Source organism: Triticum urartu, chromosome 2 (assembly GCF_003073215.2).
Source record: "Triticum urartu cultivar G1812 chromosome 2, Tu2.1, whole genome shotgun sequence".
In the NCBI taxonomy this organism is placed as follows: Eukaryota; Viridiplantae; Streptophyta; class Magnoliopsida; order Poales; family Poaceae; genus Triticum; species Triticum urartu.
Genome location: NC_053023.1, coordinates 619,005,173 through 619,020,355, shown reverse-complemented (window position 1 = coordinate 619,020,355; position 15,183 = coordinate 619,005,173). Strand labels below are relative to the sequence as shown.

Sequence of the window (15,183 nt, the reverse complement as noted above, 5' to 3'; positions counted from 1 at the left end):
TCACAAAGAATTAATTAGTGGTGGCGGCCGGGTGGTTGGGTGTGAAATTTTCAACCACGGCATGTACTGCATATTCTTTGTTGCTTCGTCCACACTCCTTGTAATTATTGATTGATCGCCTGGCTTATCCTTGTAGTATACACACACACACACACACACACACACACACAGATCGTCCTATTTGACATACTGATACAAAAATGCAACTAATTTGATACGTGCCAGGGTTGCAAACATGATTACTGGTTGACATGTGAGCCCTGTGACGGGACGCTTCCAATGGAATCTAAAAACACAGGCTGCGGTGGGCCTCAGCAAGTGGTGTTTTACCGTAATATTAGTACACCGGACACATGTGCAGTTGTACAGCACTGTACACGTCTAATTATGCATGGGGTGGTACGGGTATACACGGAGGGTCTTTAATTTGTTACATTTATAGTTTCTCTGAATGCATATTGAGAAACAGTTTTTTAAAATCTTTTGATGAGTTACAGTATAACTTTTTTAGCAACAGAGGTGGAAGTAAAAAGGCAGTTTTTACTGCTGCTGTGGGCCTACAGGGTACCCGGCCCACCACCAACCATGCTGTTGTACAGCGGCGGCGTCCACGCCTCATCAGAAATTCAGAACCGTCCGTTTCGCCCGGGGCCCAGCACCGTTGTACCACTCCGTTTTGAGCCGTTAGCGTCCAGGGCTCGCACTCTCTTATTTTACTCTGTTTATTTTTTATGTATATAAGCCACTATTAATTCTCTGTCGTCGAAATTACAGCAACAGGTGCAGCACGAGGAATTATGGATCGATCGATACGCAAAGGTTCATTCACGACGCGGGTGCGGTGATTAATTGCCTAAGCAGACCAACCACGCGGGCATGCTTCTCATGCACATGCATACGTAGATCTAGCCGAGCCGAGTATAGATCGGGAAAAAGGATACTCATATCATACCAGATTAGCGACCGAACGCGCTAAACAAATGCGCATATCTTGCCCGACTAATGCTGAAATCCGCTGAACTAATGCGCGATATCTGTCTATCTATCTGGAACTAGACGACGAGCAGCTGCGTTATTAATTGTGGAGCAGCGGCGCCAACCTGCGCCGCATGCAGTACGTTTTTCACCACGCGCGCGCGCGCATTGAACCTGCCGACACAGTGACGAGGCGCGCGTCTGGGCTCGGTACGACCCGCGGCGGGTAGATACAAGGGGCTCGCTCGACCCGAGCACGACACGGCGCGCCATGCATGCAGCGCGGCAACACGTACGCGGCGAGAGGATGCCCATGCATGCACGCGGGCACGCGGCCGGCATGCACGTACGCAAAGGCAAATCTTTTCTACTACTACTGGTACAAAGATATATCGGTGTAGCTCCAAGATAGAAAGCGGGCTAGGAGATATACCTATCCAGTCACTCTATCCCCACCGTTTTCTATCTATCTATCTAAAAAGAAAAGCTCTATCTCCACCGTATTTCGCGTAGGAGGGAGAGACATTTTGATCGCGTATGTGGCACGGCGCCGCGGGGGGCTGCCGGCCGCCCATGCATGGGTGCATGCATGCATGCACGCGCGCGGCGTGAGAGGTTGTGTGTCATGTGTGGCTACGCGCCGCGCTCCGACGAGGACGAGGGCGATGTCAGCGCGGCGCACTTGTCCCGGCATGGCCGCGCCACGTCGGCCCGGGGGCCGCACACGTGTCCGGTGAGGCCTCACCGTGCAGGCGTTTCCGTTTCACCGCCTGCCTGCGCAGTCCGCACCCTCCCTCTTTTGTCCGCATGCCCGGCTCATTAATCCCGCCATATCTATCTATCGCCTCACCAGGCCCAGGCCCTGCCTGGACCAGCCGCTATAAAACGCCATCGCCCCCGTAACAAACGGCGTCGTCGGCGCATACAAAGTGTGCAAACATACATACATACATACATCTCGTATACCTTGGTTCTTGGTGGGAGATCGATCGGTGGAGGGAGGGAGGGAGGGAGGAAGAGTCGTAGGGTAGAGAGAGAGAGAGAGATCAATCAGTAGAGGCACCAGCAGCCCTCCCTTTTGTAGGGGCACCCCCTTACTTTCCCTCTCTTTTTTCTTCTCCTTTGCCTGGCCAGCTTCCTCTCTCCTCCCTCTCTTTCTTACACTCTTTGGGCCCTTTCCAGTTGTCCACGCTCCCCCCACTCTTTTTCACCATCCTCTCGCCCCCCTCCCCTCCCCAGCCAGCGTCCTCCTCCTCTCGCCTCCCCGGACCTTCCCTTCCCTTCCCTTCCCTACTTGTACCAGGGCTCCTTTTCCTATTTCATCCTCTCCCTCCAATTCTACTCCCTCCCTCTCCCTCTCTCCCTCTCCGCCCGCACCACACTCACTCGGTGTGTGTGCGAGAGAGAGGAAGGAGATGAGCTAGGAGCACAGCCCGGAAACCACAATTAATCCCCTACAATTCACTAGTCCTGCCCCCTCTCGATTGCTCCACACAATTCTACAGCCAACCACCTGTTGCACATACAGATTTTGCCTTCCTTTGCTAGCTTGGTGCCCCGCCGGACAATTTGCGGAGGAGAGGCGGTGGTACCGTGGTGGCATCATCCATGCAGCAGCACCAGCACCAGGGTGACGCGTCTCAGTACGGGGCGCCGCCGCAGCCGGCGGACATGGGGCCGTTCTCCGCGCAGCAGGCTCCGGGCCCTGTGCCGCTGAGCGTCCGGCCACCGCCGACCCAGCACCAGCAGCAGCAGAACCCGCAGCCGAGCTACGATGAATTGGCCGGCGCGTCGGGCGCCGGCGCCAGCGGCTTCCCCGACGACGACATGCTGGGCGACTCCGGCGGGCACAGCGGCGGCGGGCTGGGGTCGGGCGGCAACCGGTGGCCGCGGGAGGAGACGCTGGCCCTCATCAGGATCCGGTCGGAGATGGACACCACCTTCCGCGACGCCACCCTCAAGGGCCCCCTCTGGGAGGAGGTCTCCAGGTAAGAAAGAGGTCGACAAAGTAAAATCGCACGGTAATTTCCACACGCATTTCGCAATTCACCCCAGCGGCATCTTGTCTCGGCCATGATTTCCCCCTGCGCAAGCGCAAGCGGCTAACGGTTTCGTGGAATTTAGCGCTGGTTGGAATGGGATGGTATGGTTCCACATGAAATGATGGCAAATTATGCGCCCTTGTTGTTATCTCCTCGAATTTCTAGTTTTCCTTGCCTTTCCTGGCCGATCTAATGAAATGCGCCTCGGTTTCAGCGAGGCCGTGGAGTAAGAGGAGGAGTGGTAGGCGTAGGGTGGCGGTAAGAATCTGGGGCGGGCTCCTGGGGATCGTTCGTACCACGGTGTGAGTGCAGGCGCAGGCAGGCAGGCTGCAGGCGCAGTCTGCCACTGTTTTTCGCTTTCAGTTTTTGGGAAAAGAAGGAAGGCAGCCTTTCTCTCCCATCCCAATGCGGCCTCACTCATGCATCTTTGTTTATTTCCATCCCCATTTTTCTACTGCCATCGGCTTCAATTCCCCTCTCTCGCCCCTCAAAAGACGAGATGGCCTGCGCTTAACTAATTCCCATTCTGCCTATATGCTTCCTTCCTCGCCCTTCCCTCTCCTTGTCTCTTTCGTCGGCCCGGAGAGGAGGAAAAAGAGAAGACACACACGCGAAGCTTCTTCTTCTTCCTCCTCCTCCTCCTCCTCCTCCTCCTCCTCCTGTAAACGCACCGCTGCTCATTTAATCCGCTCTGCTTCTCTTGCTTTCAGTCCTTTGATTGATTGGTTGATTGGTTGTAGTACCACGCAACGCGAGTAATTAACCTTCCGTTTCTGTCTTGGTTTTGGTCTCAGGAAGCTTGCGGAGCTGGGCTACAAGAGGAGCGCCAAGAAGTGCAAGGAGAAGTTCGAGAACGTGCACAAGTACTACAAGCGCACCAAGGAGGGCCGCGCCGGCCGGCAGGACGGCAAGAGCTACCGCTTCTTCCAGGAGCTCGAGGCACTGCACGCCGCCACCGCCGCCGCGCAGCACCACCAGCAGCACCAGGAGCAGTTGCCTCTGGTCGTCAGTGCCGCCCCCCCGCCGCAGATGCACGCCTTCTCCGCGCCGCAGCCGATGAGCGCAATGCCGCCGCCGCCGGGGCCGATGCAGCCGGCCCCTATATCTTCGGCGGCGCCTGCGCCCGCCGTGGAGCCTCCCCAGCCGCCGCCTGTCAGCCTGCAAGGTCTGAGCTTCCCGTGCATGTCCGACTCTGAGTCGGATGACGACGACGACTCCGAGGACGACGACATGACGGCCGAGACCGGCGGCAGCCCGGACGGCCTCGGCAAGCGAAAGCGTGGCGGCGGGGGTAGCAAAAAGATGATGGCTTTCTTCGAGGGCGTGATGAAGCAGGTCGTACAGAGGCAGGAGGAGATGCAGCAGCGGTTCCTGGAGACCATGGAGAAGAGGGAGGCCGAGCGCACGGCGCGGGAGGAGGCCTGGCGCCGGCAGGAGGTGGCCCGGCTTAACCGTGAGCAGGAGCAGCTCGCCCAAGAGCGCGCCGCGGCAGCTTCCCGCGATGCCTCCATCATCGCCTTCCTCCAGCGCATCGGTGGGCAGGCCGTGCATGTCCCACCCGTCGTCATCCCCATGCCAACGCCGATGCAGGTCCAGACCCCGCCGCCGCCAAAGAAACCTCGACAGCACCTGCCGCCACCGCCACCGTCACAGGCCACACGGCAGCCACAGCCGCAGCCGCAGCCTCAGCCTCAGCCCATCCCAGCTGCGCCCCTCCAACAGCAACCGCCGTCGCAACCACCACAGCACAAGGAAACGACGCGCGAAGAGGCCGGGACGCCCCGCAGCGCACCGGCCCCGACTTCTGCCGGCTTATCACTCGCGCTGGTTCCCGTCGCCACGGAGCAGCACGTCGTCGAGGCCGCTGGTCTGGGAGGAGGGGAGAGCGTAGGGGGGCCGTCGTCGTCACGGTGGCCCAAGACGGAGGTGCACGCGCTTATCCAGCTGCGCATGGACATGGACAATCGCTACCAGGAGAACGGACCAAAGGGCCCGCTCTGGGAGGAGATCTCCGCCGGGATGCGGCGGCTGGGTTACAGCCGCAACTCCAAACGGTGCAAGGAGAAGTGGGAGAACATCAACAAGTACTTCAAGAAGGTGAAGGAGAGCAACAAGAGGCGGCCGGAGGACTCCAAGACATGCCCGTACTTCCACCAGCTCGAGGCCATCTACCGCAAGAAGCACAACGGCGGCGGCAGCAGCGGCGCCGCGGCCAACAACGCCGTCGTGCCTGTCCCTGCCGTCGCGGAGCATCAGAACCTGAACCGGCACGAGATCGAGATCGAGGGGAAGAAGATCAACGACACCGACAAGAGGAACAACGGAGGAGTCGGAGCCGCGCAGGTACCGACAAGCAACGGGCAGACAACGCCGCGGACGGCCACGTTCGACCTGGGCGTAAAAAAGGTAATCTCGCACACCATTTTTACCTTGCAGCTTAGCGTGTTTGAGCTCGATCGGTCGATCACGATGGATGTTTTTCGGGGTGGAAACTAACCGGATATGCGCTTGCCGTAAAGCCAGAAGACGCTGTGAGGGAGCTGAACGAGCAGCCGCACCGGGAGTTCACGACGGACGAGACCGACAGCGACGACATGGGCGATGACTACACTGACGACGGCGAGGACGGCGAGGACGACGGCAAAATGCAGTACAGGATACAGTTCCAGAGGCCAAACCCCGTCGGCACCAACAATGCGCCTCCACCACCAACCACCGCGGCGACAGCGGCGCCGACATCGACCCCCGCGAGCTCCTTCCTCGCCATGGTTCAGTAGGCGCGCTCAGCACCATGGATCATCAGCATACTTCCAGTTCCAGACAGACAATAACCTCGAAGCATCACCACCATCACCATCACCGAGTCACCGTTCCATGCGTCACCTCCTCGAGTCGATCATCGCCATCACATCACACCATCGATCACCGACGACGACCGTTCCTTTTCACCTTGTAATTCCTCTCGTGCCATTCCATTAATTTATTGATTCGTTCTGTGTAATAAGAGCCTCTCTTCTGTCCCCTAAACCGGCCAAGGAGGCAGAGGGGGTGGCCGGTAGAGCAAGCAAGTCCCTGCGTAACATAGGTGTTCATCCTCGTGTTAAGGCCAAGAATTGTACATCGATGTAAGAGTCCCTGATGTCTGTTTTCTTCTTCTTCTTCTTCTTCTTTCGGCGGTATACAGGTTTGTATACGGGTATACATGAATTACATACATTTCAAGTAACTTGGATCAGACTCATCAGAGGGCCGAAAACTGTTTTTACCGTGGTGTCGCCCCCCTTTTTACCTGCGAGTATAAATGTTGTTACAGTGTATACTTTGTGTGGCTATTCTTATTTTTTTTTTTGCGGGAACTTTGTGTGGCGATTCGATCATATGTTCACATGTTTTTGGTTTTCATTCATTGTAGAGATTCTACGTGGTCCACCTTTTTTTTGGAGTGGACCTATTTTTTTACCTTGCCAATATGACTTTTCTTAAGCTCGGTGTTTGAAATTATGAGCTCATCAGTCTAAGTACCACTAGACTACTCCATCCGTTCCGAATTACTTGTCTTGAATTTGTCTAGATACGGACGTATCTAAACTCATTTTAGTGCTAGGTACCTTCATATCTAGACAAATCTAAGACAAGTAATTCGGAACGGAGGGAGTAGTTTATAGAAGAAGCCACTTGTACTGTTAAAATTATTTTTCTTCACCCCACATACTGGTAGTAGGATCAGGAAACTGAAGTGTGCGCACAGCATAATAAAATTCTTTCTCTAGTGACATGGCCATGTGTCATTTAGTCAATTATTTACTTGCATGCACTCGGCCTTTTAAGTGAAATGGAAGAAATTGGTTAAAAAACATTTCATTGTACTAAAACAAAACTCATATGACATGCCATATTTCTTTTGAAATATAAATTCCATTTCTACAATTGAAGAATTAAATAGAATTGTGATGCATAGATTCTTTGTGACGAAAAACTACAGGGAAAACCCCTACTGTGTCATTTTTAAAAAGAAAGTGCATAATATGTACAATGGGTGGGTTCATCTGGAATATACTCATAAAGTTGCATGCCCTCTTTGAGACTAGGCTTATCATTTAGATTGTTATGTACCCATTCATATGTAAACCCACCCATTGTTATATGATACGTCTCCAACGTATCTATAATTTTTGATTGTTCCATACTATTATATTGTCTCTTTTGGATCTTTTATATGCATTAATATGCTATTTTATATGATTTTTGGGACTAACCTACTAACCTAGAGCCCAATGTCAGTTCCTATTTTTTCCTTGTTTTAGAGTTTCGCAGAAAAGGAATATCAAACGGAGTCCAAATCGCGATGATTTTTCTTGGACCAGAAGACATCCAGAGGGTTCAGAGTGCACGTCAGGAAAGCCACGAGTCGGCCACAAGGACGAAGGGCGCGCCCCCCACCCTTGTGGGCCCATCATGACTCCACCGACCTATTTCTCCCGCCTATATATTCTCAATATCCCAAAACCTATTAGGAGAGCCACAAAATCATTTTTCACCGCCGCAACCTTCTGTACCCGTGAGATCCCATCTAGAGGCCTTTTCCGGCATCCTGTCGGAGGGGGATTCGATCACGGAGGGCTTCTACATCAACACCATTACCTCGCCGATGAAGCATGAGTAGTTTACCATAGACCTACGGGTCCATAGCTAGTAGCTAGATGGCTTCTTCTCTCTCTTTGATTCTCAATACCATATTCTCCTTGATGTTCTTGGAGATCTATTCGATGTAATTCTTTTTTGCGGTGTGTTTGCTGAGATCCAATGAATTGTGGATTTATGATCAGCTTATCTATGAATATTATTTGAATCTCCTCTGTATTCTTATATGCATGATTTGATATCTTTGCAAGTCTCTTCGAACTATCGATTTGGTTTGGCCAACTAGATTGGTTTTTCTTGCAATGGGAGAAGTGCTTAGTTTTGGGTTCAATCTTGCGGTGCTCGAGGATAACAAGATGGGGTTTTCATTATATTGCTTGAGTTTATCCCTCTATCATGTCATCTTACTTAATGCGTTACTATGTTCTTATGAACTTAATACTCTAGATGCAGGCAGGAGTCAGTCGATGTGTGGAGTAATAGTAGTAGATGCAAAATTCTTTCGGTCTACTTGATATGGACGTGATGCCTATATTCATGATCATTGCCTTAGATATCGTCATAACTTTGCGCTTTTCTATCAATTGTTCGGCAGTAATTTGTTCACCCACCGTAACATTTCCTATCTTGAGAGAAGCCTCTAGTGAAACCTATGCCCCCCGGGTCTATTTTCCATCATATAAGTTTTCGATCTACAATTTTAGTTTTCTATTTACTTTCTTTGCAATCTTTTACTTTTCGTTCCGTAAACCAAAAATACCAAAAATATCACTTTACCGTTTATCCATCTATATCAGATCTCACTTTGCAAATAACCGTGAAGGGATTGACAACCCCTTTGTCGCGTTGGGTGCAAGTTGGTGTTTGTTTGTGCAGGTATTCGGTGGTTTGTTGCGTGGTCTCTTACTGTATTGATACCTTGTTCTCAAAAGCTGAGGGAAATACTTACTCTACTTTGATGCATCACCCTTTCCTCTTCAAGGGAAAAACCAACGCAAGATCAAGAGGTAGCAGGAAGAGTTTCTGGCGTCGTTGTCAGGGAGATCTACGCCAAGCCGAGACATACCAAGTACCCATCATAAACTCTCATCCCTCACATTACATTATTTTCCATTCGCCTCTCGTTTTTCTCTCCCCCATTTCTAAAACGATTTTCAAATAGATTCGCCTTTTCTTCGCCCCTCTTCCGTTCGTCTTCTTCGTCTGCTTTTTGTGTGCTCGTGTGTTGGATTACTTGCTTGGTCACGATTGCTCAATATAATACCAAATTGTGTGACTTTTCCAATACCAACAACAATGATTTTATTAGTACTTTGATTGCTCCCACTACTAATGCGGAATCTTGTGAAATTAATACCGCTTTGCCGAATCTTGTTATGAAAGATCAATTTTCCGGCCTTCCCAATGAAGATGTCGCATCCCATGTTAATAATTTCGTTGATTTGTGTGATAGGCAAAAGAAAAAAGATGTGGATAATGATATTGTTAAATTGAATCTATTTCCGTTCTCACTTCGAGATCGTGCTAAAACTTGGTTTTCATCTTTGCCTAAAAATAGTATTGATTCATGGAATAAGTGTAAAGATACTTTTATTTCCAAGCATTTTCCTCCCGCTAAGATCATCTCCCTTAGGAACGATATTATGTTTAAGCAACTTGATCATGAACAGGTTGCACAATCTTGGGAGAGGATGAAATTAATGATTAGAAATTGCCCTACTCATGGTTTGAATTTGTGGATGATTATAAAAAACTTTTATGCCGGATTGAATTTTGCTTCTAGAAATCTTTTAGATTCGGCTGCGGGAGGTACTTTTATGGAAATTACTTTAGGAGAAGCCACTAAACTCCTAGATAATATTATGGTTAATTATTCTCAATGGCATACCGAAAGATCTTCCACTAGTAAAAAGGTGGATGCGATTGAAGATATTAATGTTTTGAGTGGAAAGATGGATGAGCTTATGAAATTATTTGCTAGCAACAGTGCTCCTACTGATCCTAATGATATGCCTTTGTCTACTTTGATTTAGAATAATAATGAATCTATGGATGTGAATTTTGTTGGTAGGAACAATTTTGGTAATAACACGTATAGAGGTAATTTTAATCCTAGGCCATTTCCTAGTAATTCCTCTAATAATCTATAATACACAAATAGTTGATCCCCACTAAGTCTAATTCTCCCAACATGCATCCCTCCACATCACCAAATGTGCCACGTCATCATCCACTAGAATAATTTTGTAGCACATCCATATCCCAATTTAATTGTTCCATCTCCAATAGTCCAACATACATGCATATTATTTGTTCACATAGAATTACTTCTGAAAATAATAGCTTTCGATTTAGATCATTTCATGCATATAGAATGTATCTAAAATTAATCTTTAAAATCCCGCAGCAACGCGTGGGGAAATCACCTAGTTATGGTAATTCCTACAACAATTTTTATGGAAATTATAATAAGATGCCCTCTGATTTTTAGAATAGTGTTATAAATTTGTAAGTACACAAAAGAATTTCAATGCTTTGATTGAAGAAAAATTGCTTAAGATTAATGATTTGGCTAGTAACGTGGATATAATTTCTCTTGATGTTGATTCTTTGAAACTTAGATCTATTCCACCTAAGCATGATATTAATGAGTCTCTTAAAGCCATGAGAATTTCCATTGATGAGTGTTAAGAAAGAACCGCTAAGATGCGTGCTTAAAAAGATTGGTTTATAAAAGCACGTTCTTCTAGTTTCCGTGAAAATAATGATGAAGATCTTAAAGTAATTGATGTGACTCCTATTGAATCTTTGTTTTCCAATGTAAATCTTGATAAGATGGGACTGGAGATGAGTCAACTTTAGTTAGAAGGCGTCCCAATGATTCAGAGTTTTTAGATCTTGATGCAAAAATTGATAAAAGTGGGATTGGAGAGGTCAAAACTTTAGGTAGCAACGAACCCACTCTTTTAGATTTCAATAAATTTAATTACGATAATTGTTCTTTAATAGATTGTATTTCCTTGTTGCAATCCATGTTGAATTCTCCTCATCCTAATAGTCAAACAAAGCTTTTACTAAACATATCGTTGATGCTATGATGCAATCTTTTGAAGAAAAGCTTGAATTGGAAGTTTCTACCCTAGAAAACTTTATGATGAGTGGAAACCTACTATTAATATTAAGATTAAAGATTATGCATGCCATACTTTTTGTGATTTGGGTGCTAGTGTTTCCATGATTCCAAAAACTTTATGTGATGTGTTAGGTTTCCGTGAATTTGATGATTGTTCCTTAAATTTGCATCTTGCGGATTCCACTATTAAGAAACCTATGGGAAGGATTAATGATGTTATTATTGTTGCAAATAGGAATTATGTGCCCATAGATTTCATTGCACTTGATATAGATTGCAATCCTACATGTCCTATTATTTTTGGTAGACCTTTCCTTAGAACGATTGATCCAATTATTGATATGAAAGAAGGAAACATTAGATTTCAATTTCCGTTAAGGAAAAGCATGGAACACTTCCCTAGAAATAAAATTAAATTGCCTTATGAAACTATTATGAGAGACACTTATGGATTGCATGCCAAAAATGATAATACTTAGATCTATTCGTGTTTTATGCCTAGTTAAGGGCGTTAAACAATAGTGCTTGTTGGGAGGCAACCCAATTTTATTTTTATTTTGCTTTTAGGTCCTGTTTTGCATTAAATAATTCATCTAGACTTTGTTTAGATGTTATTTTGTGTTTTAATTAGTTTTTGTGCCAAGTAAGACATTTGGGATAGCTTACGGTGATAGTTGATTTGATCCTGCTGAAAAATAGAAACTTTTACGCCCAGGACATTTGTTTTAATTTCTAACAGATGGGCGATAAAATACTAATTCTTTCTGCATAGGATTAGTACACAAATTTCCTAGGACTTCATAATTTCTCAGGATTTTTGGAGTTACAAAAGTATTCAATATCTCCGGATTGCTACAGGCTGTTCTGTTTTTGACAGATTCTGTTTTCCGTGTGTTGTTTGCTTATTTTGATGAATCTATGGCTAGTATCGGGGGGTACGAACCATGGAAAAGTTGGAATACAGTAAATATTATACCAATATAAATAAATAATGAGTTCACAACAATATCCAAAGTGGTGATTTATTTTCTTATACTAAGAGAGCTTACGAGATTTTCTGTTGAAGTTTTGTGTCGTGAAGTTTTCAAGTTTTGGGTAAGGATTTGATGGACTATGAAATAAGGAGTGGCAAGAGCCTAAGCTTGGGGATGCCCAAGGCACCCCAAAGTAATATTCAAGGATTCCAAGAGCCTAAGCTTGGGGATGCCCCGGGAAGGTATCCCCTCTTTCGTCTTCGTCTATCGGTAACTTATTTGAGGCTATATTTTTATTTACCACATAATATGTGTTTTGCTTGGAGCGTCTTGTATGATTTGAGTCTTTGCCTTTTAGTTTGCCACAATCATCCTTGCTGTTCACACCTTTTGAGAGAGACATGCATGAATCGTGATTTATTAGAATACTCTATGTGCTTCACTTATATCTTTTGAGCTAGGCAATTTTGCTCTAGTGCTTCACTTATATATTTTTAGAGCACGGTGGTGGTTTTATTTTATAGAAATTGATGAACTCTCGTACCTCATTTATATTATTTTGAGAACCTTTAAAACATCATGGTAATTTGCTTTTGTTATAAAATTAATCCTGATATGATAGGCATCCAAGAGGGATATAATAAAAACTTTCATATAAAGTGCATTTAATACTATGAGAAGTTTGATTCCTTATGATTGTTTTGAGATATGAAGATGGTGATATTAGAGTCATGCTAGTGAGTAGTTTTGAATTTGAGAAATACTTGTGTTAAGTTTTGTGAGTCTCGTAGCATGCATGTATGGTGAACCGTTATGTAACGAAGTTGGAGCATGAGATATTTTTTGATTGTCTTCCTTATGAGTGCACTACAAAAAAAGATAGATCCATGACATTTTTGGGACGAACGATTTTTTTGTCATGCTTATGACACTTCTATGACGATAATTGTGACAAAACCCGGTATCATCATAGATGTGGTGCGCTCCTACTTCTATGATAAAAAATTATGACATAAAATGGGCTTTTCGTCCTAGGCGGGCCGGAGACGCAGCTACATGACATTCTTTGAGCCATCCATGACAGAAAAAATGTGGTAGAAGCGAGGGCGAGGAAAATATCGGGAGTTCCCGGTTACGGTGGGTGGTCGGGGGCCGAGCGATGCGTGTTTCTCTCTTACACGTACGCGCGTGGGTGCGAGGCGTTGGGCTCTAACTGAACCCGAGCGAGGCATTCGCCTACTGAACCCGAGCGATCACATTGCAGGCTACGCGTTACTGAACCCGAGCGATCGATCGATGGCTGTTAACTGAACCCGATCGAGTGGTTCCTTTGCTACTGCTGCTAACTGAAGCCGATCGGTGCTGTCTCTGGATGAACAGTGAGCGTTGTTGGGGGGGGGGGGGGATGAACAGTTCCCGGTGGGGGGTTGGATGAATAGGACCCCGTGGTAGTAGAGGCTGTTGCCGCTAGATGAACATGATCCTGATCAAGCCGGTTGCGGGTGGATGAACAGGACCCCGTGGAGGGCTGGATGAACAGGACGACCCCGTGGAGGGCTGGTTGGACAGTAGCCGATGGAGGGCTGGATGAACTATAGCCCGTGGAGGGGTGGTTGAACAGGACCCCGTGGAGAGGGCTGGTTGAATAGTAGCCGGTGGAGGAGCAGTGGAGGCTGGATGAATAGGAGCCCGTGGATGAACAGTCGCAGGTGGAGGCTGGAGGAGGTCGACGGTGGATGAACAGTAGCCCGTGGAGGCAGTCGACGGTGGAGATGAACATTATCCTATGGAGTCCCGTTTTGCGGTACGCCACACCCCTCCCGATGAACAGGACCCCCGTTTCGACCGTAGCGCTCCAACACAAGTCCGTTTCCTCCGTTTTGCGGTAGGCCACACCTCTCCCGATCAACAGGACCCCGTTTCGACCGTAGGAGGTCCAAGATAAGTCCGTTTCCTCCGTTTTGCGGTACGCCAGACCACTCCTGATGAACAGGATCCCGTTTCGATCGCGACAGGTCGAACATAAGACCGTTTCCTCCGTTCCGCGGTACGCCAGGCCTCGTTTCGATTGGCTGTTCCGTCCAAGCCAGTTGGCTCCCGATGAACACGATGACGACGCAGTTTGTCCGTTCCGACCCAGCCATGTACACGAGGCCTGGCCGTACGTATGCGCGAGTAGGCGTTCGAGACCCCGCCCGTATGTACGTACGTGGCCCTATTTACTTTCTTGCACCTTGGCCGCTTTACGTACGTGTACACGATATTAACGGGACTGCGTGACATGGTACGTGCACCTCTACTACGACACGTGCGCACCTCTACTACGACACATGCCCTTCCTTACACGGCCACGGTTCATCGCTTCAGCCTGCAGATAGACCGACCGACCAGTATGTACGTACATGTTCGTGACTAGAATGACAACACTACGTATGCTTCTACCAGGTGGATCCCGAGTGTCAGACACTTCCTTGCGTGCGAAGATGTAGCTGGTGGGTCCCAGCAGTCAGGGCGCGAATCATTTTTTGCCCGTAATATGGACGCACTTTCTTACATGTGAAGATGTAGGTGGTGGGTCCTAGCAGTCAGGGGGAAACATTTTTTTCACGAAAAAAGGTGGCCCGTCCGGTGGGTCCCTGCTCTCAGGTAGAGGAATCATTATTTTGTGCGTGATAAGGAGGCACTTCCTTAGTGCGGCCGTGGACCCATCTGTTAGCCTCTCCATGTACAGTACTCTTCCGATGGAAGTCGTTCGTTGACCACATTGATCACGCCGCGCTGAGAGCACCAAGGCGGTGGACGACGGCGAGGCTTAGGAAGGGGACGACGTGGAGCCGGGGAAGACGCAACAGTGGATGCCCACGCGGAGAGGAGTACGAGAGTTCACTGGTTCAGCTTCGGTGTGAGGCTGGTCTCTGCAGGGCCTGGCCAGAGGTGGGAGTAGTAGGGGGCGGTGAGGCCTCCGCGGCAGCACAGCCGGCCACGGGAGGCAGGAGCAGGCGGAACAACCGGCGCTGCTTTGGGCGCCTGGAGCAAGAAGACCAGAGGTTGAAGAAGCACTACGACCGTTGGATGGACATCGTACGGTGACTGGAGCTAGAATTGTTCATATTAACTAAGTTAACAAAGCCCTCCGTCCGCGTGAACTTAGTAGGCCCACAAGTCAGCCTCCCATATGGTGGGTTCCAGCTAGCAAGGGGAGTATTCATTTTCTTGTGCGTAATAAGGAAGCACTTCCTTGCGTGTGAAGATATAGCTGGTGGGTCCGAGCTGTCAGCGGCGGGAGCGTTTTTTTCGTGAAAGACAGAGGCCCTTACGGTGGGTCCCAGATGTCACGTGGAGGAATCATTATTTTGCGCGTAATAAGGAGGCATTTCCTTGTGTATGGCCGTGGATCCAGCTGTCAGCCTCTCCACGT

General features: G+C 48.2%; 1 protein-coding gene across 2 annotated transcripts; it reads left to right on the top strand.

The window, feature by feature from the left end:
* The first annotated feature begins 1,947 nt into the window (after positions 1-1,947).
* Positions 1,948-6,252, top strand: LOC125539222 (trihelix transcription factor GTL1-like). 2 transcript variants are annotated; one of them, XM_048702603.1, is made up of 3 exons: positions 1,948-2,963; positions 3,812-5,423; positions 5,541-6,252. In XM_048702603.1, the coding sequence occupies exons 1-3, from the start codon at positions 2,584-2,586 to the stop codon at positions 5,550-5,552; spliced, it is 2,004 nt and encodes a 667-aa protein (XP_048558560.1). In that variant the 5' UTR covers positions 1,948-2,583; the 3' UTR covers positions 5,553-6,252. The 2 variants fall into 2 exon arrangements, with proteins under 2 accessions (XP_048558560.1, XP_048558559.1); XM_048702602.1 differs by having other exon boundaries at positions 1,961-2,963; positions 5,537-6,252.
* Positions 6,253-15,183: the final 8,931 nt, after the last annotated feature.

Excerpts from the sequence above, each read along its gene's own strand:
- LOC125539222 (XM_048702602.1), top strand. The coding sequence starts at position 2,584 with ATGCAGCAGCACCAGCACCAGGGTGACGCGTCTCAGTACGGGGCGCCG. Across the intron at positions 2,964-3,811 it reads CTCTGGGAGGAGGTCTCCAG|GAAGCTTGCGGAGCTGGGCT; the intron begins GTAAGAAAGAGG and ends TTTTGGTCTCAG. Across the intron at positions 5,424-5,536 it reads TCGACCTGGGCGTAAAAAAG|CCAGAAGACGCTGTGAGGGA; the intron begins GTAATCTCGCAC and ends CTTGCCGTAAAG.